The sequence below is a fragment of the Dryobates pubescens genome, chromosome 3 (genome assembly GCF_014839835.1).
Source record: "Dryobates pubescens isolate bDryPub1 chromosome 3, bDryPub1.pri, whole genome shotgun sequence".
NCBI classification, from domain to species: Eukaryota; Metazoa; Chordata; class Aves; order Piciformes; family Picidae; genus Dryobates; species Dryobates pubescens.
Window position 1 is genome coordinate 29,031,626 of NC_071614.1, and position 26,473 is coordinate 29,058,098.

The window sequence follows — 26,473 nt, forward strand, 5'->3', positions numbered from 1 at the left end:
TATTTCCAGGATAAAAGAAAACAAAGAGCAGCCCACTTTAGATCAAAGGCCTTGCTGATGTCCAGATAGACTACATCCACAGCCTTCCCCACATCCACCAGGTGGGTCACCTGATCATAGAAGGAGATCAGGTTGGTCAGGCAGGACCTTCCATTCCTAAATCCATGTTGACTAGGCCTGATCCCTTGGCCATCCTTCTCTTGGCCTCCTTCTCTCAAATGTTCACTTAAAGGAGGGCTTATGCTTAGGAAGGATGTAATGCATGTTAACTACAAGCCCAGGAGTACCAGAAACCCCCAGTTTTCCTGAGAGCACTTACATTTCATTAGTACTATCACAGAACAGCATTGAGAGGAGAGGGTTGAGTCCTTCAAAGATCCAACTCAATTTCCCTGGTTAGAAAGTACAGCTACACAGGCCTTGGTAGAGTTCTCCCAAGGAAAACATATTCCAAGAGAGTGTGTTTCTTCCACTCAGAGCACAGAACACAGAACAAATAAGGATGACTCTGTGAGACTCAAGAAATAAGGATGGTTTTATTTTCTGTCAATCACCCTCAACCTTCCACCTGTAGCAGGACAGCAAGATTTGCAGTAAAGAAACATGCAGGAAGCTGTGCTCAAGAGATGAGATTGGAGGCGTAAGACAAAGGAAGGTGCTTTGAATGGGAGAACAACACTTGCAAAGCACCTATAAACATTAAGAAGTTCAGGACAGATAAAACAGAAGAGATCGAATTCCTGCAAGAAGAACATCCCTGACACCCTGCTTTACTCCCTAACAACTCAGTTAAAACACCTCCAAGAACAGGCAATAAGGTTGCCCTGGAAAAGCGTCGGGAGCAGACAATTTATGATCAGTAAGTGAAGCTGATCCTTTAACTGGCTGGGTAATACAGACTTGTTGCTGTCTTTCGTTCTTTTCTTTCTATCACAGGGAAGAACACTATACCAGACTATAACCTTGGTTTTCAGAAAAATTTCAGCTGTCAAAATGTTTCAGTAGAAGACCAGCAGGGTTGTTAACTGGGACTTTGCAAGTCGCCAATCTGACAGCAGCTGGATTGGAACAGAGACAAACACTCGTGTTGCTTGGCAAAGTGGCGGCTGAGCATGCCCTGCAACCTATTCTAAGCTTCTGACTCAACAACTGACACAAAATAAAGACCTGCTTGTTTTAATCTCTGATTGATTCACAGCTGTGAGCACAGATACACACACTGCTAAGAAAACAAAGCTCTTTTTTGTTCTTATTCATTGTTTTAACTATCTGAATTTCATTAAAGAAGAAACAACCTGTATCTTGTCTCTTCTTTGATGACACCTTCACTCTCTCTCAGCTAATCATGACAGACACAAGTGCTTCTACTGCTCTGTATGAATCTTACTGGATTCAGAAGGGAAAACATGCACACACCTGGCTAGACTAAAAGGCAGTCATGAACTCATGAGTGGCTGAGGATTAGGAGGAGTGGCATCCTGAGGAGTGGCAGGAGTACAGCCTTGCCAACCAAGGACCAGAAGGCAAAGCAGCTGAACACATATTTTGACAAGATTGCTCCAAACCATCTGTCCAGCAGACAGGAGCTGTGCTATGACACTGCTCCACCCTGCATAAATTCTCTTCCTTGCAAATGAAAAATCCACTGGCAAGCACTGCCCTCACCTGGGCTCTGGGCACTTCACCAATAGAACCACTTGGAATGATGCTAAACACAGGGCTCCTCTTAATCTGATTTCTGCCTCTTCATTGACTATTCTCAGCAGCCCAAGGCTTTTGGCAGAGGAAGCAAGATTGAACATTGCCACTAATCCCTCCTTCCAAGACAAAAGGCTGGATGTCATTAGGGGGTTGGGAACATGCAAGCGCAGCACACAACCTAGAAACAACTGCTGGCTTCTGTGCCAACCTTCCCTCTCCTGCAGCAAACCTGACTCTGTGTGACTTTGGCAAGTCCAGGGCTGGTTGCCTGACTGCTCCTTCCCTGCCAATCTGTTGCTCAAAGCCACAGACCATTTAATCTGCATCCAGAAAAGGCCCAAAGTCCTTTAATAATCTCTTTACCAACTAAACCCAGCAGCAGCAAACCTCTGGCACCAGAGGTCGTTGAGATTGACCCCAGCAACAACTACATACAAAGCTTTTAAAACCTTGTGGCAGCAGGCCACCAAGAGGTCATGTCTCACCAGCTCCATCCCTTCCTAACTATTGTCAGAACATAGCTCTATCTGTGTTTAAACACAATAGATACAAAGTTTCCACCTACCCACATGTCTTTATTCCTCTAGCAAGACACAAACTGAATGAGGAGAAGCTACAAAGGGAAATCCTCTGAAACAATAGCAAAGGTAGAGAATGGAGACAGGACCCACCAGGAGACAGAAGAGCTCCTGCCTGGGGAATACCCACCTCTAGGCTCTGTGCAGTTTGCCAGGAAAAACTTAAGAGCCGAGAGAAGATATGCTGTCACTGAAAGATTTAGGGAGGCAAAGGAAAAAGGACGGAAGGGAGGGAACTGCATGTGGAGGAGAGGCTTCTGTGAGGGCTGCAGAGAGCTGATGAGGACAGGAAAGGAAAGCACAGGAAAAGGTGGGTTCTCCCAAACTAGTGAACAAGTATTACCTCAGAAGTTAATTGTGGTTGAAGAACTGCATGAAATGAAAGAGCTGCTTTAACTCACAAAGTAGTCAAGCTGCTTTTGCAAACTTGTTGCAGAGGAGCAGGTTCTGGATCATTTTAATCAGCTGCAGCCTTGGGTTTATTAAACTGAATAAAAGTACTGAATTAATTTAACTACAAAGTGAGAGGAGGGAAGAGAGAGATGCTAAAGCTCTTGGCTTCAATGCCTGTGGTAGTTTTAGCCTGTGCCTCGAAAATTTTCCACAGACCTTGAACAGAAAGTAGTAGAACGTAAATAAATCACCATTGGATGAAAAAAGGAAAATAATGATAAAGTCTAATCCCATTGGACAGATATCTGACATAAAAATTTGTTTTGTACACTTCTCTCTTTTCAACTCCTTCACTCTAGCAGATACTAGCTTCTGGCTTCTGCTGGCTTTGTTGAACCTTGCCTGAATTGCTTTGTTGTGCCTAAGTATTAACAAACAGATCTCTCTGCTTTTCTCCTTTCTTCTCACGTCCCATGTACAAGGGGAGGGAAGGGAGCAGGAAGGAGGAAGCTGTGTATTTTGTACAGATGCATTGCATTTCATTTCTACGTTGTAGTTTTGCTTGTAAATACAGCTTCATTTGCTTTCTAACTGAGCTGGTCTGGCAATTTTATGTTGGGGGTAATTTTCCAGCCACCACAATGTGCAAACAATAAAACTGCATAGTTCATCTACAGAGGGAGAAGGCAAAGCCCAATTCTGTTACTGTGATGTGTTTTTAAAATTGTTTTGATTCAGAGTTATAAATGCCTAACTTCACCCTGTTAAGATCAAGTGAAAAAAATCTCAAACTGGTTGTTTTCTAGGGAATCCTTAGGGCAGACTCAGAGCAAACACAGCAGCAGGCAGGAAAACTAACACCTGTGGGCAGAATTGCTCAGGGCCATAGTATTTTTTATTTCTTTGTAATTCTTTCATACCCTGGGCCTGAGCATGGGAGCTCAGTTCAACGATTCTGCTGTTAGGACAGTCTGTGGTACTCTTCTGCCATGGGATGACCTGCATTCTCCTAAATCATCCTAATCACAGCTCAGGAGGCAGCACGGGCCATTTTCAGTGGGCATTCTGGATGTGACAAACCCAAACTGCAGGAAAGGAGAATATAATGGTATAGACCTGGCCAGAAGCTACCCAGTCAGCCTCAGTCAGCACACCCTGACACAGCTGAGCTGACTACTGCTTCACACAGCCATCTTCACTCCATGCAAAGCTCTCAAATCCCTGGAAAATGACACCTTCTTCTATTGCAGAATTTTCAGCAAGAATAACTCAGCTGCAACTGAATAGCTTCTCCATCTTACTGCTGTATTCCATGCTTTTCCTTTCAGAGGATTAGTCTCTAGGATCTCATGTTCTTGCTTCTGTCATTCCTGAAGGCATTGCAGTTGGAGAACCCTCTCCAATTATGACTAGGCACAGGGTACTCTTTTGCAATTTATGAGGAAAATCCTTTAAAAGGCAGACCTGTTAAAAGATACTGCACCTCTAAAACCCCAGATACACAGTTAAAGAACCATGGAAGCCTACTAAGCACTTAAAAAATATGTACCTGTAAATGTTGATTGATGGATTTAGAGTAGAGTGGTAAAGAGCAGTACCACACTCACTTTAATAAGAGCAAGAGACAAAGATTAAGTCGATATACCTAATATTGCCTCTATGATGTGGAATGAAATACATTACTGATTGCTCATTTATGAAAGAATGAAAACATTTCAACAAAGGGATATTCTGATGCTTATGGCTTATCAGAAAACAACAACAAAACCAACCAATCAAAAAAATGCTATCTTAAAAAAATAGTTAGGCTATGACAGCCTTGTGACTTACAAGTCGCTGTATACTTACAATGCCAAGAAAACAGAAATAGAACTAGAAATGTGCCACAGCTACAAAAGTGGGTACACTATATTAATTCCTTGCTGCACAGCTGATGTCAAAGGACCATCTATCTCCACATTATGAGGGGTTTGGAGCACAAGCCCTATGAGGAGAGGCTGGGGGAGCTGGGGTTCCTTAGCCTGGAGAAGAGGAGGCTCAGGGGAGACCTTACTGCTGTCTACAACTACCTGGAGGGAGGCTGTAGACAGGTGGGGGCTGGTCTCTTCTCCCAGTCAACCAGCACCAGAAAAAGAGGACACAGTCTCAAGCTGTGCCAGGGGAGGTTCAGGCTGGATGTTAGGAAGAAATTCTTCATGGAGAGAGTGATTGCCCATTGGAATGTGCTGCCCGGGGAGGTGGTGGAGTCACCATCACTGGAGGTGTTTAGGAGGAGACTGGATGGGGTGCTTGGTGCCATGGTTTAGTTGATTAGGTGGTGTTGGATGATAGGTTGGACGCAATGATCTCAAAGGTCTCTTCCAACCTGGTTTATTCTATTCTATTCTATTAGAAGTGCTTTTCTTACAGGACATATATATTCTGTACAAAGCTGAAAAGTTTTCTACAAATGTCAAGGAAAATTTGCAGAGTAGCTGGTCATAATACACTGGAATAACAGTACTCCAAACTATCAAGAAAGAGAGTAGAAATACAGCATTCTACAACATATTTCAAAATGAATTCCAACACCACATCTCACAAATGTAGCCTAATTTTGAGTACCTTTAATTCTAGGAAGAACCAGGCCTGAGAGTGTTAAAGGCTGGAAACTTGATCAGAAACACATATTATGTTTCTTGAAATGTCCCTTATTTGGACAAGAAAAATACAATCGTCTTTCTGCTGTTAAGAATCAGAGACAAGGCCCAAGACCAACCTGCCAACAAAGCAAGCAAGTTTTTGGGGATGAGAATCATAAAGCAAAGAAACACAAAGTTTGTAGAACATCATTTATATCCACAAAAACTGAAAAGCAGAACTGGCAAGTTGAGTTGCCCACCAGACATGAAAGAACAACTCAGACATAGCCTTGAATGTGAGGAAAAGAATCAGCACAACTGAGATACTTCCTCCAGGGAAAAGGAAAAAGACCATTAAAAGCTTCCACCTGGATGATCACCAGCAGTACTGAACCATAAATATAGATATAGTTTACAAATTTAGCCTTAAAGCAAATATATTTAACTGGATATCTGGTTGTTCAGTAGCACAGCAGCAGTGCTGGGCCAAATCCAAGTCACAGCCTTTTGGCCCAGGAGGAGAAGTTACCAAATGAAGCGTGCTGACAACATATGGAGGCCTGTGCTACTGGAGCAGTTTCATCCCCATCCAGAAAGAAAAAAACCACGCCAAACACATGATTTAATGTAGGTCAGAGCTCTGCTGCTCAAAGCACCCTGGACACTGATACCTTTTGGAATAGACTGGCTTGTTTTGGTGCTTACTTTACATCTTTTCAAAGTTTTTTTCACAGGAGAAAGGACTGTGGCTTATATTTTTTTAACCTGTAATTCATTTGGGAGCTATTTATTACTTGACTCTTTTATCCATTCTGCATTACCTCCTTTGTTATTTATCTCCATTCCAAAGTAACTTCAAACACCTATGAAGGTAAAAAGCAGTGAGGCCTGCAAGAACACTCTTTGAAGCACCCAACATTTTGATGGGCATAGCAGACATCCTAAAATGGTCACCCAAGATATACTCATCTACTGAGAACAAAGATCCTGCCTTTGGCCTCTTACCTAGACACCTGTTACTAGCAAGCATAAAGCTGGGATACAAAGCTTATGTCTAATTTGAGCTTCATTAATGTGGATTGAAAATATCCTCCATAGAAGAAGGGTGAGTTACAGGAGTACAGAGAACATGTAACATTACCTTCAGGATTCTCATTTCCACTTTCACGTTTCTGCCTCAACACTGTACATGTGAGATTCACAAAAATAATAAGTATATATTCAACAAGATCAAGTGCAGTGTCCTGCATCTGGGTCGAGGCAACCCCAGGCACAAATCCAGGCTGGGCAGTGACTGGCTGGAAAGCAGCCCTGAGGAGAGAGACTTGGGGAGGCCTGGGGATGAGAACCTCAACATGAGCTCTCAGTGTGCACTTGCAGCCCAGAAAGCCAATCAGATCCTAGGCTGCAGCAAGAGAAGTGTGGCCAGCAGGTCAAGGGAGGTGATTCTCCCCCTCTACTCACCTCTGGTGAGACCCCCTCCACTTCTGGAGCCCTTATTACAAGAGGGATATGGACATGCTGGAATGTGTCCAGAGAAGGGCCACAAGGATGATCAGAGGGCTGGAGCACCTCTCCTGTGAGGACAGACTGAAAGAGTTGGGGCTGTTCAGTCTGGAGAAGAGAAGGCTCCGAGGTGACCTAATTGTGGCCTTCCAGTATCTGAAGGGGGCCTACAAGGCTGGGGAGGGACTTCTCAGGATCTCAGGTAGTGATAGGACTAAGGGGGAATGGAATGAAGCTGGAGGTGGGGAGATTCAGGCTGGAGGTGAGGAGGAAGTTCTTCCCCATGAGAGTGGTGAAGCCCTGGAATAGGTTGTCCAGGGAGGTGGTTGAGGCCCTGTCCCTGGAGGTGTTTAAGACCAGGCTGGATGAGGCTCTGGCCAGCCTGATGTAGTGCGAGGTGTCTCTGCCCATGGCAGGGGGGTTGGAACTAGATGATCCTTGTGGTCCCTTCCAACCCTGACTGATACTATGATACTATGATATATGAAGATTTTGGTTTTTTTAATATAGATAAACAGCCAATGATTTAAAGTGGAAAACACCTCATGCTACAGTGCTGTACAAGTAAAGATCATACTTCTCACTAATAATTCTGTTCTCAAAAGCAACAGAAGCAATAAACTATATGAGGATTAAACACCAAATCTTGCCACCCTTCAATGTACTAAAAAACCCAAAATAATCAAGACTTTCAAATGCTATGTTAAACTGTGCAGAGTAGAAAAGCAAACTTCTTGCTTGTTTTGGCACAGCAAGTTCCTTACAGATAGTGCTCTAAGTCAGAAAATACAAGATCGCAGTTGCTAACCAAATAGATCATTTTCCTACCCAAAAAAGGACAGCTTCTTTTGTAAACTTATCAACTAAAGAGCATTTTGTGGGAAGCACTGCTTTATCTAACGTCTCACTGCAAATACTTATGTAATTTTTTTAAAACTCTTCTTCAACAAAAGAATAATTTTGATGCTGAGTATCTAGGCACATGCATTGTCAAAAGAACAATATTTAAAGTAAAGGATAATATTTAAATAAGAAGGATGACTTCTGGGCATCAGCAATTATATAACATTGCAACAGCAGGAGCAAACGGCGCTTCCAGTGTTCACTGCTGTAGCTGACCTAAGAGTGTGGGAGACTGTGGCTTAGAGCCTGGAGTGAATGATCCCCTTGGAAATGACTCAAGGTAATTGGGAAAACACAAGAGAGGGCTCTGGCTTGCTAGCATCCGTTACTCTCTATTGCTATGAAGAATCATATTGAAAGCATTGCCTGGATCCAAAGACAAAGAACATTGAGTCACTGTGAGTGACTGAAACAACTCAGCTGAGTCAGTCACTGCTTACTGAAGATCAAGAACAGCCAACCCTTTTCTTGGGCATCTAAAGCCTAGGACAGCCTGAAAAAAAAGTAGTGATTATTCACAATCCCAGCCACTGAGAAACTAAATTTGCTTCAGTAGCTAGAAATGGTTTTGGGAACTAAGAAATTCCATCTTGAAGAAAATAACTGTCTGAAAATTACTGGACAGGTAAGCAAATCCAGATAGGAACATCAGCAAGCTTTGATTCCATTGTTTCCCATTCTGTTCTTGTTCATGCCTTAAGCATTTAGTGTGTGATACCTTCAGACAAGAAAAAAAGAAAAGCCTATTTGTGAACATCATGATTAAAATGGTTCTTTTGGTCTTTATGCTACTGTAACTTTACCTCTTTGCAGACACAAGCGTGTCCAAAAGCAATTCTATACTGTAGGCTCCAGACCAGCACATCCAGTGGATTGTGGTGGCTTTATGTTACGTGGTACAGTGTTCAGTAAAGAGTCTGCTGCAGCAGAGACTGTTACCAAGCCATTCACCATGTCCCTCTGTCACTTGGATTTTCTGAGGAATGCACTAAAGAGGTACTACAAAGTGTGTTCCCTCTATTGAGGCACCTCCTTGGTGAACTGCAGTGGCCTCTGCTCTGTGAAATGCAGTGGAGGTGGTCAAAAGTTGTAAAATGTTGAGATGAGGGGATAGTGACATAGAACAGCCTTATCTGTTCAGAAACTAGGCTAACAACTAAGTAACAAAGGCACTACCAGCCATACTTGATTATACCAAGAGGGTCTAAATCTTCTTCCTCCTCTTCCTCTTCTTCTTTTTCCCCTTTTCTGGCATTTTTGACTGATGAAAGCTGTGAGATTAAGTCAGGTGTCTTCTCCTCTTTGAAAAAATCAAATGCCTCATTTTCTTCATCGTTCTCCCTGTCATCAGGAATGTTTTTACCCTTGAAGTCAGTGGCACTAGTAGATTTTGTTCCTGCAAAATACAGTAACAGATGCAAAACTGAGTACACAGGATAAAAACTGTTTTATTTAATACCTTGCACCTGTTCTTGATGGGTTTGCTTGGGGAATGAAGGACGGGATCAGCTTTTGTGAAACTCTTTCAACATTCTCAACTGTCCCCAATATCTATTATACATAGAATACATAGAATAAACCAGGTTGGAAGAGATCATCGCATCCAACCCATCAACCAATCCAACCCACCTAAACAAACAATTATGTGTCATTATGGGCCTGATCTGTTTACTGATTTAAGGTAGTTAGGTAGGGAAATACAGAGGAAATTAACACCTCAGCACATGGCTAATCTGCTTATTTATGCTCCTTCTATAATGAATAGAAACAACAGAATCTCCAGTAGTGATTCATCCCACCCAAATAAGCTTGTCTGAGGCAGAGCTTCCCTCTGAAGTGCCTATTTCTTTCCACTGACTTGAGGGTGTAAATGCACTGCTTAGACACAGACAGTTAACTTTCACACAGCTAATGGAGAGAAGTCCACTTTCATAGAATCATAGAACTGCTAGGGTTGGAAGGGACCTCAAAGATCATCTAGTTGCAATCCCCCTGCCGTGGGCAGGGACACCTCGCACTACATCAGGTTGCTCACAGCCACATCCAGCCTGGCCTTAAAAACCTCCAGGGACAGGGCTTCTACCACCTCCCTGGGCAACCTGTTCCAGTGTCTCACCACGCTCATGGTGAAGAACTTCTTCCTAACATTCAATCAGAATCTACCCATGTCTATTTTTGTTCCATTCCCCCTAGTCCTGACACCCTAAAAAGTCCCTCACCAGCTTTTTTGTAGGCCCCCTTCAGATACTGGAATACCACAATTAGGTCTCCTTGGAGCCTTCTCTTCTCCAGACTGAATTGTCCCAACTCTTTCAGTCTGTCCTCATAGGAGAGGTGCTCCAGATCCTTCCTGTAACAGGGGCTCCAAAACTGGACACAGTACTCCAGGTGGGGTCTCATCAGAGCAGAGTAGAGGGGGAGAATCATCTCCCTTGACCTGCTGGTTACGGTTCTCATGACACAGCCCAGGATGTGATTGGCTTTCTGGGCTGCAAGTGCACACTGCTGGCTCCTGTTGAGCTTCTCCTCCCCCAGCACCCCAAAGCCCTTTTCTTCAGGGTTGCTCTCAAGCCAATCGCTGCCCTGCCTGTATCAGTGCTTGGGATTGACCCGACCCAGATGCAGGACCTTGTGTTTGATCTTGTTGAACCTCATGAGGTTGGCTTGTGCCCACCTCTTCAGCCTGTCAAAGTCCCTCTGAATGGCATCCCTTCCTTCCAGCATGTCTGCTGCACCACACAGCTTGATGTCATCAGCAAACTTGCCACTGTCCATGCCACTGACAAAGATGTTGAACAAGACTGGTCCCAGGACTGATCCCTGAGAGACTCCACTTGTCACGGGACTCCACTTGGACATGGACTCATTGACAACCACCCTTTCTTTATCTGTTGAATGGTCAATCCATCAAACCCATACTGCACCAGCCTGGAGACCGGGATGTCATGCAGGACAGTGTCGAAGGCTTTGCTCAGGTCCAGGTAAATGACATCAGTTGCTCAGCCTTCATCTATGACCTTGTCATAGAAGGCCACCAGGTTTGTCAGGCAGGATTTGCCCTTGGTGAAGCCATGCTGATCCCAATTACCTCTTCGTTATTCTTCTGCCTCAGCAATTCCTACAGGAGGATCTGCTCCATGATCTTACTGGGCACAGACACTGACTGGCCTGTAATTCCCCAGGTCATCCCCCTTTCCCTTTTTGAAAACAGGGCTTATATTTCCCCTTTTCCAGTCAGTGGGGACCTCCCCAGAATGCCATTTTTGGAATATATTTAATAGAGAGTGGTTTACCAACCTCATCCACCAGTTCCCTCAGCACCCATGGGTGTATCCCATTGGGTTCCATGGACTTGAACATTTTCAGGTTCTTGAGATGGTCACTAACCTGATCTTCACTCACAATGGGCAGTTCCTTCTTCCAGTCCCTGACATTATCATCCATTATTCTGGGAGTGTGGCTGGGGCCCTTGCCAGTGAAGACTGAGGTAAAGAAGTAATTGAGAAGCTCATCCTTCTCCACGTCACTTGCCACCAGTTCACCTGTTTCCTTTCTGAGGGGGCCACACCTTCCCTAGTTTTCTTTTTACCATTAATATACCTATAGAAGTTTTTACTGTTCCCATTGATCTCCCTGGCTAGATTTAATTCTAACTGCGCTTTAGTTTTTCTAATAAGGTCTCTTTCTGCTCAGACAGCTTCCTTATATGCCCCCCATTCCAGCTGTCCTTTCTTCCACTCCTTGTACAGCTTCTTTTTGTGTGACAGCATGTCCTGGAGCTCCTTGCTCATCCAGGCAGGTCTCCTAGCATAGGTAGGCAGGGCTCAAAGCACTTTGCAATACTAATTTAATTAATTAAGGCTAAAATTAGCGCATTGGATGAAGAAATTTTATCAACAGGTCTTCAGTTTACACTCAGAAATGAAGCTTGAAGTTTTGACTCTCTGCAGTATGCAAGGCCCATCCAACTAAGCAGCAAACTGAAACATCTGCTTTGACCATCATCTCACCATACTTGTTACATGCAGAGCCCTTGAGAATGAAGAGAGAACTATTCCTTGCTGTGGAGTCTCTGGACATTCTGGAAAGCAATTTGAAGTGTTGTAACTAGCTAAAAACAGGCTAGTGAAAACCATGATGGATAAAACTCATGGTTTCATCCTTCTGGCTGTTAAAATTACATGTCATAGGAGACTAATCTCATCCAGCTTTTCACACTTGCATTTGCCACCTCATTCAGGGCAGACTTCATTGACTAAATACAGGTGTCTACACTGAGCAAGTGGTCTTATGCTTCCCTTTTAGGGAAAAGAGTGCTGGTCAGGGTAGCCAATGAATGTTAGGATGCTGATTATCTTATTTCCACAGTAATTTGTGGTTTACCTTGTTGATTCTCCCTAAACACCACTGAGTATGTCTCCAGAATCTACATGAAAAGTGTACACTACTAGCTTGAGGATCTGCAGTGCAAGTACTGACGTCCATCAGTTCACCAGGGTGAGACTTCTATTACTCTCAGGCAGATTTCAATGAACAGGTCATATCATTTGAACCCAATCTGTCTACAGTCCAGACTAATTCAGCTATATACATGAGCACCATGGTCATGTTAATCAGCATGCAGAGGTTAATCAATGTGAACTCTGAATTCCCTGTGAAAGGGGTCTGCTTTCAAGATAACACTGCTAAACAAACAGCAACCAACCAAACACCAAAACCAACACCAAAACACCATACATGAAAACCCTCCCAAAAAACCCACTACAAAACCTTATTAGCAAAAAGATTTTGCTAAAGATATTTGAATATCACACAACTTTGCCCCCTTTGACTTTAGGAAGCTGCCAGTCTCACACTGCTTATAATGTGGCCACACTTGACACTTTTGTAAAATTGTCTGTTCACCCATGGTGACTTATTTGCACCATGCAGCTTCACATTCTTAACACTAACAATACACTGGCAGCCCTGCACAGCACCAGGCTGGGAACCCTGCACAGCACCAGGCTGGAGTATTCCCTGCTCATCAGCTCTTCGCTGAATTAAAAGCAGAGTGCCCATCTGCTCCATTCATGCAGTGACTCCCTGCTATGCCCAAGGAAGATAAGAAAGGAACTACATGAATCACTGTAAGAGGCAGCAAGACCTGGACATGAGGCAAAGGAAAATTTAAAAAAATAAACCAAACCAAACCAAACCAACAACAAACCAAACACAACCAAACCAAAAATTAAAAAAATAAAGGGGCCAGAGAGGGAGTTTAACTAATCAAGAATCTAACCTTTTATCTAAATCTCTCTCAGGCTCAATAATTTAGTTTAGGATACTCTTCGGCAAGGCCTAACAATTTTATTAAGAATGTTACATAGACAAAACAGGGAACAGTTGATCACTGAGTGAGACCCTACACCGTCCCTTTAAGGTCCTTCTCTCTACTGACAAGATATAGAATCATAGAATCAGTCAGGGTTGGAAGGGACCACAAGGATCATCTAGTTCCAACCCCCCTGCCATGGGCAGGGACACCCCACACTAGATCAGGCTGGCCAGAGCCTCATCCAGCTTGGTCTTAAACACCTCTAGGGACAGGGCCTCAGCCACCTCCCTGGACAACCCATTCCAGGGCTTCACCACTCTCATGGGGAAGAACTTCCTCCTCACATCCAGCCTGAATCTCCCCACCTCCAGCTTCATTCCATTCCCCCTAGTCCTATCACTACCTGAGATCCTGAGAAGTCCCTCCCCAGCCTTCTTGTAGGCCCCCTTCAGATACTGGAAGGCCACAATTAGGTCACCTCAGAGCCTTCTCTTCTCCAGACTGAACAGCCCCAACTCCTTCAGTCTGTCCTCACAGGAGAGGTGCTCCAGCCCTCTGATCATCCTCGTGGCCCTTCTCTGGACACGTTCCAGCATGTCCATATCCCTCTTGTAATAGGGGCTCCAGAAGTGGAGGGGGTCTCACCAGAGGTGAGTAGAGGGGGAGAATCACCTCCCTTGACCTGCTGGCCACACTTCTCTTGATGCAGCCCAGGATCTGATTGGCTTTCTGGGCTGCAAGTGCACACTGAGAGCTCATGTTGAGCTTCTTGTCCCCCAGCACCCCCAAGTCTCTCTCCTCAGGGCTGCTTTCCAGCCAGTCACTGCCCAGCCTGGATTTGTGCCTGGGGTTGCCTCGACCCAGATGCAGGACCCTGCACTTGGTCTTGTTGAACCTCTTATTTAGCCTTCTAAACGTTGATGTTCTGAATCACATCTTAGATGTATGCTTAAGGGAAACAAGAGATGGTGAGACAGATACTTTCAAAGCACACATTGTGGTATCACTGCTTCTAAATCTGCTCACTGGGAGAACCAAACACTAGCAAACACAACTATGCACTGTTAGATGCACAAGAGGGTATTTTCAGTGACAGCCTTCACTCTCATCTTCTCCAGTTTCTGACTATCTCAGTCAAGACCTTGATAACACTTGTATTAAGCACATTCACGGGAGAGGGGACACTCACATCTTTTAGTTACCTAAAAATTCCAGTAACTCAGGACTTCTTGCTAAATCCTCATCTTTTGAGATGAATTTCATGATATCGTTGAACATAGCTCTTCGTTCACAGATGTCAGATTCCCCCACAAAGAGAACTTTTTTAGGCAAGAGTGGAAGAGAAGCCTGTGGATATCGTGCTGCCAGTCTGTGGTAGAGCTCCTCTATCTCACTGTACTTCTTGGAAACCTGCAATGACACATGCTGCCCAGGTAAGTTTCGTTACAGGAGAGATAGGAACAACAAAATAGCCGTTTAAGAGTTGTGAAACATTAACCCTGGAAACTGAAGTGGAAAACCATGAATTACCAAGGAGCTTTACATATAGTCTAATAAAATCCTGTTATCTACATAGTGAAACCCCAAGCATTGTTGGTGGTTTTCTAATTCTGTAATTAAAATCTGCTCCCTGATGGAACTGAAGTTCATTGCCAGATACCTAGCATCCAGTTATCTGATTCATCAGCTAAGGAAATACTGGATAGGTCACTGCTCCAGATACTTTTCTCTGACAGCAAAAATTCTTGTCCACTGAAAATGAGCTATAAAATGTGCAGCCCTGAGAGGCAAGAGAAGCCTGGACAGCTAGGTATCTGATGGAGAAAGCAGCCTGCATCTTTTCACCATTGAGCCAGAAGACTCATTTATCAGCCCTGGTGGGCTTCAGTGCCCTTCCGGTTCTTAAGACCTAAAAAAAGGGCACATTGGCTGCCCTGCAGAGCACTTAATAAAGAAACTGAAGGGTAAAAACCTCGTCTGACCCCTGACTATTTAGTTTATCCATGAGGAAATAAAACTCAACAGCTTGGCCATGTCCTACAGGGACAGGGAGAAGATGCCAACAGTAAACGAAGTCATTCCTTCTGCAAAGACAGGAAGCCTGAGGAGAATAAGACACAAGACATTACAAGGAAAGCAGTAACCATGGGAATGCTGGCTAGAAACAGTGAGGCTTCTATGTCACAATAAGTTTTGCATTCAGTACCTTAAAAAACAATACACAAACTCCACACACAAACAAAACACTGACAATACAGGCACAATGGAGTGACTATCATGCTCATCAACTGTAGCATCTATACATCATGGCCTTCTATGGCCCCATAATCTATGAATGTGGTTCAATGAATACAGTGTTAGATTAAGAAAAAAAATATCAAAAAACTAGTGACAGTGGAGTACATATGGCATAGATCCTCTACTATAGAGTCCAGCTCTTACTCTCCTGTAGCACACTGGTGAACTCTAGTGGAGTGAATTCTAATTAATATCGCAACATGAAAGACGGAAAGACTCAAGCACCACCTCTTGGGATGGAAGAAGGCAGAGTTCTTCCACCAACACAATGATAAAAGAAAGTCAACAAAAAGCTCAGAATAAAAGGGAAATGACTTAGAGATTACCCCAGAATCCATAACTCACATCTCTACTAGCAAACTAAGCAGTATCAGATGTATTCCCAGGATCTGGAACCTCAGAGTGTCTGTCTGTTAGGAACTTTACAGCATCTACTGGAACCTGACACTGTCCACGACAGTTTTGTTGGGGCAGCTATCACTTCCTAGATTATTTTTCATCTCAAGATTTAGCCTGGTGCAGAGACCACACAGTAGCCAGTTTGGGTACTGATGCACACTGCAGACGGTAAGAAAATTTTGTGCAGCCAGCCTGTGCTAGCTGCCCTCCAGGCCAGAGAACAGGTCCTGATCTTAACAGACACATCTTGACTAGTTTACTAAATTAGATGCAGGCATAAAGAGCAATAACTACCTTATGGTTCATGTTTCCCTGCCTTTTGCAGTAATTATGAACAAGTTAACTGATTTGAAAAATATTTGCATTGCAGCTGTACAACGTTCACTAGGTGTTCAGCATCCAGTCACAAAAGGAAAGCAGCTCTGTAAGAAGTATCTGAAGCAAAAACCCAAGCCTGAGTAGACAGGGGAATAAAACCCAAGAATTTTAGACTTGTCTCCTGTAAATAATGCAGGTAAGTGTGAGCAACACTGTCCTCCACATGTAGGATCCAGCATGTAATTCAGCAGCCGAGCACTAAAGCGACGGTAATAAAAAGATGCACCCAGAATAAGACCATCCTCCCTTTGAAAGATACCCCAAAAACAGAGGAAAGCAATTCTGCAATTCCTGAACTGTCATATATTACTAGTTTGCTAGGTGCCAGTACTCTGAACTGGGTAAAATACTAGAGCCCCTCCCAAAAATGTTGTGTAAGAGCAAACATAAAGGCAGTGAAAAATTCACTGGCACTTTTGCAAAAGAATAAACAATATTATCTTTCATTCAGAAAAAAAAGAATCAAGTCTGATTTGTGAAAAATGTTTAACACCTAATTAATGCCAATAATAAATAACAAATTAATGTTTGAAAGCATTACCAGACAGCAGTTAATCAACAAGACTATGTCAAAAATGGCTTTAAAATATTCAAAAAGTAAGGCTGAAATGAGAACACATAAACTTATTACTTTCCCCACTTAATTTTCATTCCTCCTCTATCAAACTCTGTAAATTATTCATAAATCTCCATTTATGTCTAATTACACCATTGAACCCAAAGCAAACACACACCCTTGCAGCCTAGGGCTAATTGAGCCTTTGTGAATCTGGATGAGCTTTGAAGCACACCACCAACCATACCACAGGACAGCACACAAAGCCTGATAACGCGGTATCCAAGGCATACTAATACGGTACCTGAAGCCTGCAGCACACCATGCAAGCTAAAATCCGACAGTGTGGGGCTGCCCTCTGCTGGGATGACCTATCACATACTCAAGATGTTAAACCTAAACTCTGACCTACTTACCTAACATCAATGCTGGCCCAAGCAAGTCCCTGTCAGCTGAGGCTGTCCCTCTGGCTCAAACCCTGGCTATTGCTGGCTCCTCTTCATCTTTGCTCAACACCACTGCCATCTCTACCTTGGTTTTGGTGCTGGAAATGCAGCAGTAGGACTAGCTGGATCCAACAACCTCAGACTGATGCATTTAGAATTACAGAATCACCTAATGGTTTGTATTGCAAGGGACCTTTAAAGATCCAACCCCACTACCATGGCGAGGGACATCTTCCACTATAACAGGCTGCTCAAAGCCCCATTCAACCTGGTCTTGAACACTTCCATGGATGCTGCATCCATAACTTCTCTGGGCAACCTGCTCCAGTGTCTCATCACCCTTATGGTAAAAGATTTCTTTATCATATCTAATCTAAATTTACCTTTTTTCAGTTTTAAATGGTTGCCCCTTGTTCTGTCACTACAGGTCCTGGTAAAAACTCTCTCTCCACCTTTCTTATAGTCCCTATATTGAAAAGCCACAATAAGGTTTCCCTGGAGCTTTCTCTTCTCCAGGCTGAACAACTCCAACACTCTCAGCTATTCTTTATAAAAGAGTTTTTCCAGTCCTATCACCATTTTCATGCCCTTCCTCTGGACCCACTCCAACAGGTCCACATCTTTCTTGTGCCCCAGGTGTGGGTGCATCAGCACAGAGGCAACTCTGGGTCCTTACAAAACACCATCCAGACGCCCCAGAGTGTATTGTCTCCAGTCAAGCCCCATGCATCACACAGAGCACTCGCACACCTTTCCAGTCAGGAAGTGCTGCTCTGCCATGACAATTTTGGACCCCTTTAATTTAGTGTCCTCTGACAATTTTGCAAGTGTACCAGCATGTAACAAAATTAAATCTCGTTTTTCCTAGTTGCCACTCACAACTCTCTGAAAAGAGTTGATGCATCCTACAGCCCAAAATGTCAAGATAAAAATTACATGTGGTTCTAAACCCCATTTATCAATCCTATTAAGTAAAAAAAGTCCCATTTGATTAATATTCAAGTATTTTCCCTCTGTTGACCCTAATTCTTCTAGGTCTGGATCTTGCAATGAAAACTTTCCCCCTCCATGCCTCTAATTGAAATCTGGGAATACTGTGAAGCTGAACCTCTGCCACCTGTAAGTCAGCCTGAGTGCACACACTTCAAGGAGTTCTGTCAAGTCACAATATCAAAGGCTTAATCTACTTCACTTCAAAAGAGTTAATCATGCAAATACAGCAAAGCATGTGCATATCTGCCAGGTCAAGATTCTATTTGCCTGTAACAATTAACATCCAACACAGAACTTAAAATGAGACACAAATGGGATGAATATTTTTTGCACCAGGAACAAGTAAGTTGAATATGATCAAATATAGCTAGAAGGTTCAGAAAACCACCAGGAAGTTCAAAGTGAAACTTTGCTGCTAATCCCTTCAATCTCATTCATGTGTCTTGCCTGCTTCATGAGAACCTCATGCATGAAAGCACACACCAGAATGCCTGTAGGATATGAGCCTGGGACTCTTAGATGTGCGTAGGAGAAATTGATCCCACTCAGTATTAATGGGATTTAACGACTCCTTTCCCTTTCATGCTCCTTTTAATGCCCCATTTCTGACCTCAAGCTTGTCTTCATATGCTTTATATCTACTGCAAGGTTCTCAATGAAATGGAGGTCTCAGCGCTAACTCAAGTCCTTTGACCAGCCAATGCACACTCGTGAAGAGCACGCTTGATTTTATAGTATTTCATGAAAAAATCATGGCTACTGTGACTTTCTTCTAACAAAGCTCACTTCTTAACACTGTAAGAAAATGGAGATACAGCAGCACTGTCCTTTAAAACAACCACCAGCTTTAGACATAGGAAGCAAAAGCATTCCCTCTAGCAGACGGCACAAACTAAACTATCACTTGTATGCTCCCAATTCAAGCCACTCCAGAACTAATGTTGCTTGGTGACCTCGTGGGTATGCATTATGGTAGATTTTAATTACATGACTACATGCTGTTCTCCCCATCTGTTTTGCCCAATAGAAAAGCAAGCACTCTAATATTTCTTTTTAATCAACATGAATTCTTAACAGCTCCTGAACCTATTGCTACACTGAGCAGGGATTTCCCCCCCTCCCTCTCACACCACAAGAGGTTATAATGTGAAGGAATTTATCTTTACAACACACCTGTGTGGTCAGGAAATAACAACTCCAACGCACAGATTTTGAGGCCCACAGGAAGAAAGACAACATATGCAAACAGGCAATGATGAAAACATAGATGAATACACACCCACATACTTATACTCCCTCATTTTATGAGAGGAAGACAGTTCTACAGCAAATTCCGTATTTGTTCAGCTCTGAAAAAGAAAGAACCTGACTAATAAATATACTTCTGAAAGAGAAGCAATTAAACTGGGGCAGACAGAAAGAGAAGGTACTACAGGCTGAGTGGATTTTTCCTAATGCCAGGAAGAGAGTAGTTGCTAAAAAAGGTAAGGGGAAATGCATTTAAGCAAAACAAAGTTTTTCTTCTTCTCACAGAAAATGGCAGATCTACAGGCAATAATTAAGCATCACCTTTGAAGCAGTACCTCTGATGCAGCATTTCACCTTTCAAGAGAAGAAGAGCATTCTGAGACTCTTTTATCAAATATAACCTCAAGGTTAAGCAGCTCTATAACCCATTTGCCAAATTTACAAATGGCATTTAATATAAATTTTAAAATCCCTCCAGTTTCTAAGAATTTTGATCTGAAAGTCATCACAGAAGTTTAATTCTTCTGCTAATGCCTCACAAATGTTTCAATTCAAAATGTTATGATACTGATTTTGGGTAGTCCCATTAAGGCTTGGAAACAGGAAACTCTGCATTGTTTACATTCAGTACAGGCTAGGAACTCCACAGGTCAGATCTGAAATACCTTTTTGATGTTCATCTGGGTTTGGCCAAAGGCCCTCACCATCTCTCAACCCAGTGTGGTCTAAATCACAGCTAGCTTAGAAAATGCTTTTGTCCTACTCACCATTTTCTTCCAACAGACACAGAGAAGCTATTTGAGCAACAAATGCTGCACGTTCATGTTGCTGCCTGCAGTTGTTCACAGCCTAACACACAGAAAGCGAGTTTTATTGCTGCCACCTAGGGCACCAGAGTGTGGGGGCAGTCACTTCAACTGGAAGCAGGTGGAGGAACAGCTAATATCTCAGGGAAAGAGGGAAGAGAGGAGGAAGAAAAAGAAAGGCAAAGTGCCTCAAAAAACACAGACCTGGCTTCTGAGGTAGCCAAAATTGGATTGTTGTATTCAGAGTCAATGGAAATCCTACCATGTCTACCTGCCTTCTTTAACCTACCTGTTACCTCAGCAAAGTGACATTACATCTTCCCTCCAGCCTCTCAGATTTGAACATTTCAATGCCAGCAAAAAAAATGTTCCTTCTCCTATCCCATTCCCATACTTGGGAAGGCAGAACAGGCACACAGCTATTTCTTTATCCTCTTTCAGATGTCTCATCTTACTCTACCTTGCGACACAAATTTGTATCTGCTGCCCAATGCAACCTCATTCTTCTCTGCTTTTCCCAGCCACCTGGTTCTCTTACATTTCACCTGTAAACTCTCTGTGGAAGAGTTGTGGGACTTATTTGTGCTGATACACGGCACTTACTTGTGCTGGTACATCATCCAGTAAAACTGGATGATGTACCAGCAAAACTAGGGTACAGTTATCATCCAGCAAAACTAGGGTACTACACAGATGCTACAAGTGCAACCTAGCTCACCTGGCAGAAACAGAATTGGGACTTGCCCTGGGTTAAGACAACTGCCTACAACATTTATGTGCAGGTGTCTCATTTCTCATGACAGTCAGATATAGTCACAAAATTCTGGCAAGATGTGGCTGAAACTTGACTCACATGACTGCCAGTGGCACCTTGAGTGGTGTGCTGCATCTCACCTCACTGTGTTCCAGGGCAGTGCCAATGTCACACCTGCCAGCCCGTGTAGACATCTAGAATAACTTTATAAAAAATGCCATTTGTAAAATATGGCAAATGGGTTGTAGAGCTGCTTAACCTTGAGGTTATATTTGGTAACTGAAGGAAGAGTCTCAAGATGCTTATGTCCTTTTGAAAGGTGAAATTGGCACCAGCTGTGTGTGTTATACAACGTGGATTCCCTAAAACCATAGATGCCCAGCTGTATTTTCCTCAACACTACTGCACTGACTGGGATGGGAGCTTAGAGGTTCACAGCATCTAGTCCAATTCCCCTGCTAATGCCAGTACACCCAGATCAGGTTGCACAGGAATGTGTCCAGGTGGGTTTTGAAAGTCTCCAGAGAAGGAGACTCCACTACCTGTCCAGGCAGCCTATTCCAGTGCTCCATCACCCTCAAAGAAAAGAATAATTTCCTTAAGTTCAAGTGAAAATGTCTATGTTCTAGTTTGTACCTGTTGCCCCTTGTCCTAATCATGGAGAGCACATCATTCTGCCTAAAGAGAGGCATCTTATACCATCTGACATGCTCTAGGGTAACAAAGGGCCCTAGGGCCCTGGTGGTATAGACAATGAATTACATGCAACTCATTGGGCCTTAGGCATTTTAGCCTGAAGTTAAAACCCTCCACAGACTAAAATGTAGACTGCTTTCCCTTTAAGGAGAGGCATTTCCAAAGGATGAGTCACCTCATTCCCCTTCTACTCACTGACCATAAAAGCAGAGACAGGCTCAGATTAAAATAGCCAATTTACAGAGAGATAACTTAGGACAGGTGAATCCCTGTGTTCTTTCCAGTAATACATACAGAAAAAACTCACTGGAATGAACTGATGCAAAACCTCTCATCATGGTTTTAAATTACTCTAACACACCAACTTTTTTATATACCAGACTTAGCTGAAGAAAATGTGTCTAATGTTATTCCCATCAGAGTACAGCAGTTTTCTCCTTCAAGAATGAAATTTCAGGAGCTCTGACCCAAGGAGAAACCAGAAAGGTTCATTTCACTTAAGAAGAGCAACTAGGTGCTGAAAATGAGAGAGCAGACATGGTGACAGACAACTTTGGCAAGCAGGGGGACCACAGTAGGAAGTCTGTTTCTCATCTTCATAGATAAGCTGATTTTATCTACTTTTTCTTAAATGAAGCAAAGTGTTAGATGACAATAGCCCAGTTCAACACCTCAGGTTTAGTCAGATTCTTTCTTGCACAGAGTGATATGGAAGTATTACATAATACAAGCAGGCATTGCTACTGAAAAAAAAGAAACTCCTTATCTCTGATCTGCCCATGCTGGACTTCTCTCCTAAACAAATGTTAATGGGGCTGTGCAACTTACAAGCTCAATAAACAGGTGTAAATTAGTACTAAATAACAAACCCCTAAATATTCATTTTTAGACAGAACCAGTTTCTCAGCTGATGTTACAAAACAGCCACATGACACTGGCACGCAGAAGGAAACAACACAAGAGCGTAAACAAGGAAGGAAACACTGCAGAGACAAGGAGGGAGAGCACAACAAATTCTAACACTAGCATTGCTGCTTTCACCTTCAATTTATATATAGCATATGAGTGCAGTAAATGGATGGCATCCCTACACTATGCAACTCTTCAAAACATTGACAGATGTGACTTTATCTAAAGATGAGACAGTGTAAATATGGATTTATCAGCTATCTTCTGGGATTCATAAGTTACACTAGGGCTAATGGTCTACCAGGTAACTGGGCACTCGCATCACTTTGACACTACAGTTACCCTCAGAACAGAGCAGATGTTCATGGCATGCCACAGAGTGCATCCCCTTACAGTCCCTTTAACAAATATATCTTTTCCCATCAACCCTATATGTATCTGTGCTGAGTTAACATAGCCTGCTCTTACCCACCCCCCTCTGCACACACAGACAGGAGGGGAATTAACACTAAAAACTTCTGGGTTGAGACAAAGAGTTTAATGACATGATGATGACAATTACCTTAACCTACTTGTAGGAAAGGGCAGCAAAATGCAGAAGCAGCAGCACAAGCCAGAGACCTCCTTGACCCTGCAACCCATAACCTGCCCAGAGGAAAAGGACCAACACTCTAACCCCAGAAACCAAAAGCAGCAATCAGAACATGAAGCCTCTCGTGTTGCCATCTGAACTTCAAGCCTGATGACACTTTGCTCCAGCCAGCACTTTCATTTTGAAGTTGACCTGACAGCAGCATGGTATTGAATATCAGCAGCAGATTCAACTCAACCCATGACAGTACCTCAACTGTACTCCAAACCTGTTTTTTTTTCCATTGACAGAGTAGATAGTCCCAGGTGAGACAGCTCAAGTGGATGTGATATATGTCTATAAATATCTGAGAGGTGGGAGTCAGGATGAAGGTGACAGTCTCTTTTTGGTAATGTCCAGTGATAGGATAAGGAACAGCAGGTATAAACTGGAACACAGGAGGTTCCACCTCAACATGACTAAAAAGTTCTTTACAGTGAGGGTGATGGAGCACTGGAACAGGCTGTCCTGAGAGCTCGTGAAGTCTCCTTCCCTGAAGCATTTCAAAACCCACCTGGACACATTCCTGTGCAACCTGATATGGGTGTACCTGCACTAGCAGGGGCGGGTGAACTAAAAGTTTCCTAGAGGTCCCTTCCAACCCCTAATATTCTGTGATTTTGTGATCTGCACATGCTATAGATGATTTAAAACAGGTAAAATCTCATGCGTTATGTTTTGAAACTTTAGCTCTGCAGAGATCATGAAAAAGACAATCCAACTCAATAATGTTTTACACACACATTTCTCTGGAGGATTCTCCTAGTACGGATTTTTAAAACCATGTCAAGGCTAACAGATCAAAGCTAATAGGTCAAAGCTAACCTACTGCAAGGTTCATTCCTCTTACAGCCCCACATGGTTCCCTCTCTATTTAAGTAAACAATGACATATTTATTTCATGTTTACGCACCAAGACCCAGTGCTGATACATGTATCAGAGAAACTAACTCTGTAGCAGGACTTGCAAAAGGCTGAATTAACTGCTTTCTATTTTTGACCCATAATGCAAAAAGCCTTAAATCCAACAATAAATAGTCATTGTTGCTTTGAGCTTCTGGGATGAAAAGTTCAATCAACATATGTATAACACTCCTAGTGCATAAACAGTACAGACTGTGTTGTTCTAACCAAGGACCTTGACCCAGGGAGATGATGATGATAAAGTATCTGCTACATCGGGACCAAAATAAGCAGAGTTGGTTAAGAAAGTGATCACTAACAAGCACTGATCATGCATTTACCATAAATTGAACTACGTCTTCAGGCTTGTGTTTTGCTGATTTGAAGGCAGCCAGTCGAGTAACAACGACAATGTGATATTCTACATGGCCAGACATCATCTTCCCCCAGATTTCCTGGTACTCCGGCACGGACAAATCCAGCCCCGTGTGCGTATTCTGAATTTGCCTAGGGAAGAAAGTGTGCAGAGATCAGGCATTTTGTTCAAAGCTCCAGAAAAGTGGTGCAAAATTTCCCATTTCAACAGGACACCAGAGAGATGCTACCCCAACATCATTCCTACTCTGCAGCAATACAAATTTGGACCAGGCCTACCTCCTACAGTCTATCCCAAAGCATATGCCACTGCAGACAAAATGCCAGGAACATACATTTCTTAGAACAGAAGATGGGGATTCATTTGGAACAGGATCTGAAGGTTCCTGTCCTGCCCAACAAGGCAGATGAGAAGATTCCACGATCTCTCATCACAGCTTGTTTTGAATCAAAGGCCTGTTCACTACAACTCATGACAACCCCTGTTCTCCTCTCCTCTGTCTTTGAATACCCCTGCAAATGGCAAAGACACAACCTTAGCTGTATGGGGAATGTTAAGCCCCATCTTCCCTGGACTTCCTGTGGATTGCAGGTATGTCTTGTGGAATTCTTGTCTCTTTATTTTCAGAGTTTAGATTCATTAACACAGGTGCCCTTTCACCTAAGGATATGTGAGGTGTACAAACTTAAATCACACTTTAAAGAGGTTTAAACAATCAAATTTCAAATAAATATTCAAAAGACTCCTCTCATCATGTCAAAACTTGACAAGTCCTTTTGAAAGGTGAGTTTTATCAAGAAAGCAACCTCTAAATATCTGAATGCAAAATGGAATAAAAAGCTTTTTACAGACAGCATCTTGAGCGTCCTTTTCAAATCAGGCAGCAACAAACAAGGGCACAGGCTCAACTTCATACCCAATTTTCTTTGCAAGCCATGTTTAAAACATTAGGGCTATGATGTTATACTAGGCACCTAAAAGCCATTCTATTTGCTCTGATTCTGTTCTCAGTCAAGGACCTGACTTTACACTATCACACAAAATATTGTTCTCAGTTACACACTGTTGGGCTTTAAACATAAAATCAATAGTGTTTATGTATAAATACATAGGTGCCTCGCTTTCCACAGCAGTCTGTCAAATCTGTTAAGGTACAGTCATTATCTGGAGTGTTGTCTCTTTCAGTGGCAGACAAAATACTGACTCAAAGTACACCTGCCAGTAAAATCAGCTGGATCTGAGTTTTTTAGAATGTACCAGTAGCAGAGGAAATGCTTTCCAGATATGCAGTCACTCAAAAGCTGTGACTGCAGCTATGACTGTGAGCAGGTCTGTCAGATAGTAGTCAGGAGTGACTTACTTCTAGCTGTTAACATGGTCACAGAGAGAATAAATTACAATTGGCCTGGTTTTCACCTCTGATGCAGATAAAAGGAAAAATACAGCAGCTTTTCCTCCTGAACAGCCTTATTTAACTTACAGCATCATCCACCTACAGATGTTCTGAGATGACACAACTACACTGTAAGAGTTGGATATATCAAAGAGTTCTGAAAATGTCATGAAGTTACTAAGCACCTTACCTACACCTCAGGTTTTCCTTTTGAAGTTGTTAAAAAAGTCTGAACTAAAATGACTGTAATAGAAAGCAATTAGAGGGAAGGGAAATTGCTACATTTTTGTTTGTTTGCTTTAGGCCTTGTGATCACTTTCATTGTCACCTTTTACAACAGGTCTACCCCTATTATCTCTTCCATAACCACAGGATTATGTGGATTTTTAAATATACAAATTATTCTAAATGAGCAGAAATCAACAGAGAGGCTGAGACTGATAGAGCGTAATAGCCAAAGTGCACACTAGTTTTTGTAACGCTTTCATTTCAAAATAAGCAGCCTCCTGTGTTTTAGTTCATTTAATATTGCTACTGTTGTTATTCAAGCAGAAGCAGCACCTACAAACCCCAAGAAAGAATATAGTTTCGTAGCATTTTCCACAAGAAACAATTGCTTTTACATGAGTAGCTTTAAAAAGGAAGCCAAAGCAGAAAGTTGGTTGTTT

At 42.8% G+C, this 26,473-nt stretch overlaps 1 protein-coding gene across 1 annotated transcript in view; it reads right to left on the minus strand.

The window, feature by feature from the left end:
* HS1BP3 (HCLS1 binding protein 3) overlaps positions 1-26,473 on the minus strand; it is a 62,491-nt gene that overhangs the window by 33,073 nt on the left and 2,945 nt on the right. Inside the window, exons 2-4 of the mRNA XM_054179891.1 lie at positions 24,378-24,543; positions 14,222-14,429; positions 8,888-9,098 (exon numbers count right to left, since the gene is read on the minus strand). Of these exons, the coding sequence (XP_054035866.1) occupies positions 8,888-9,098; positions 14,222-14,429; positions 24,378-24,543 (585 nt within the window). The remainder of the gene's footprint in view (positions 1-8,887; positions 9,099-14,221; positions 14,430-24,377; positions 24,544-26,473) is intronic.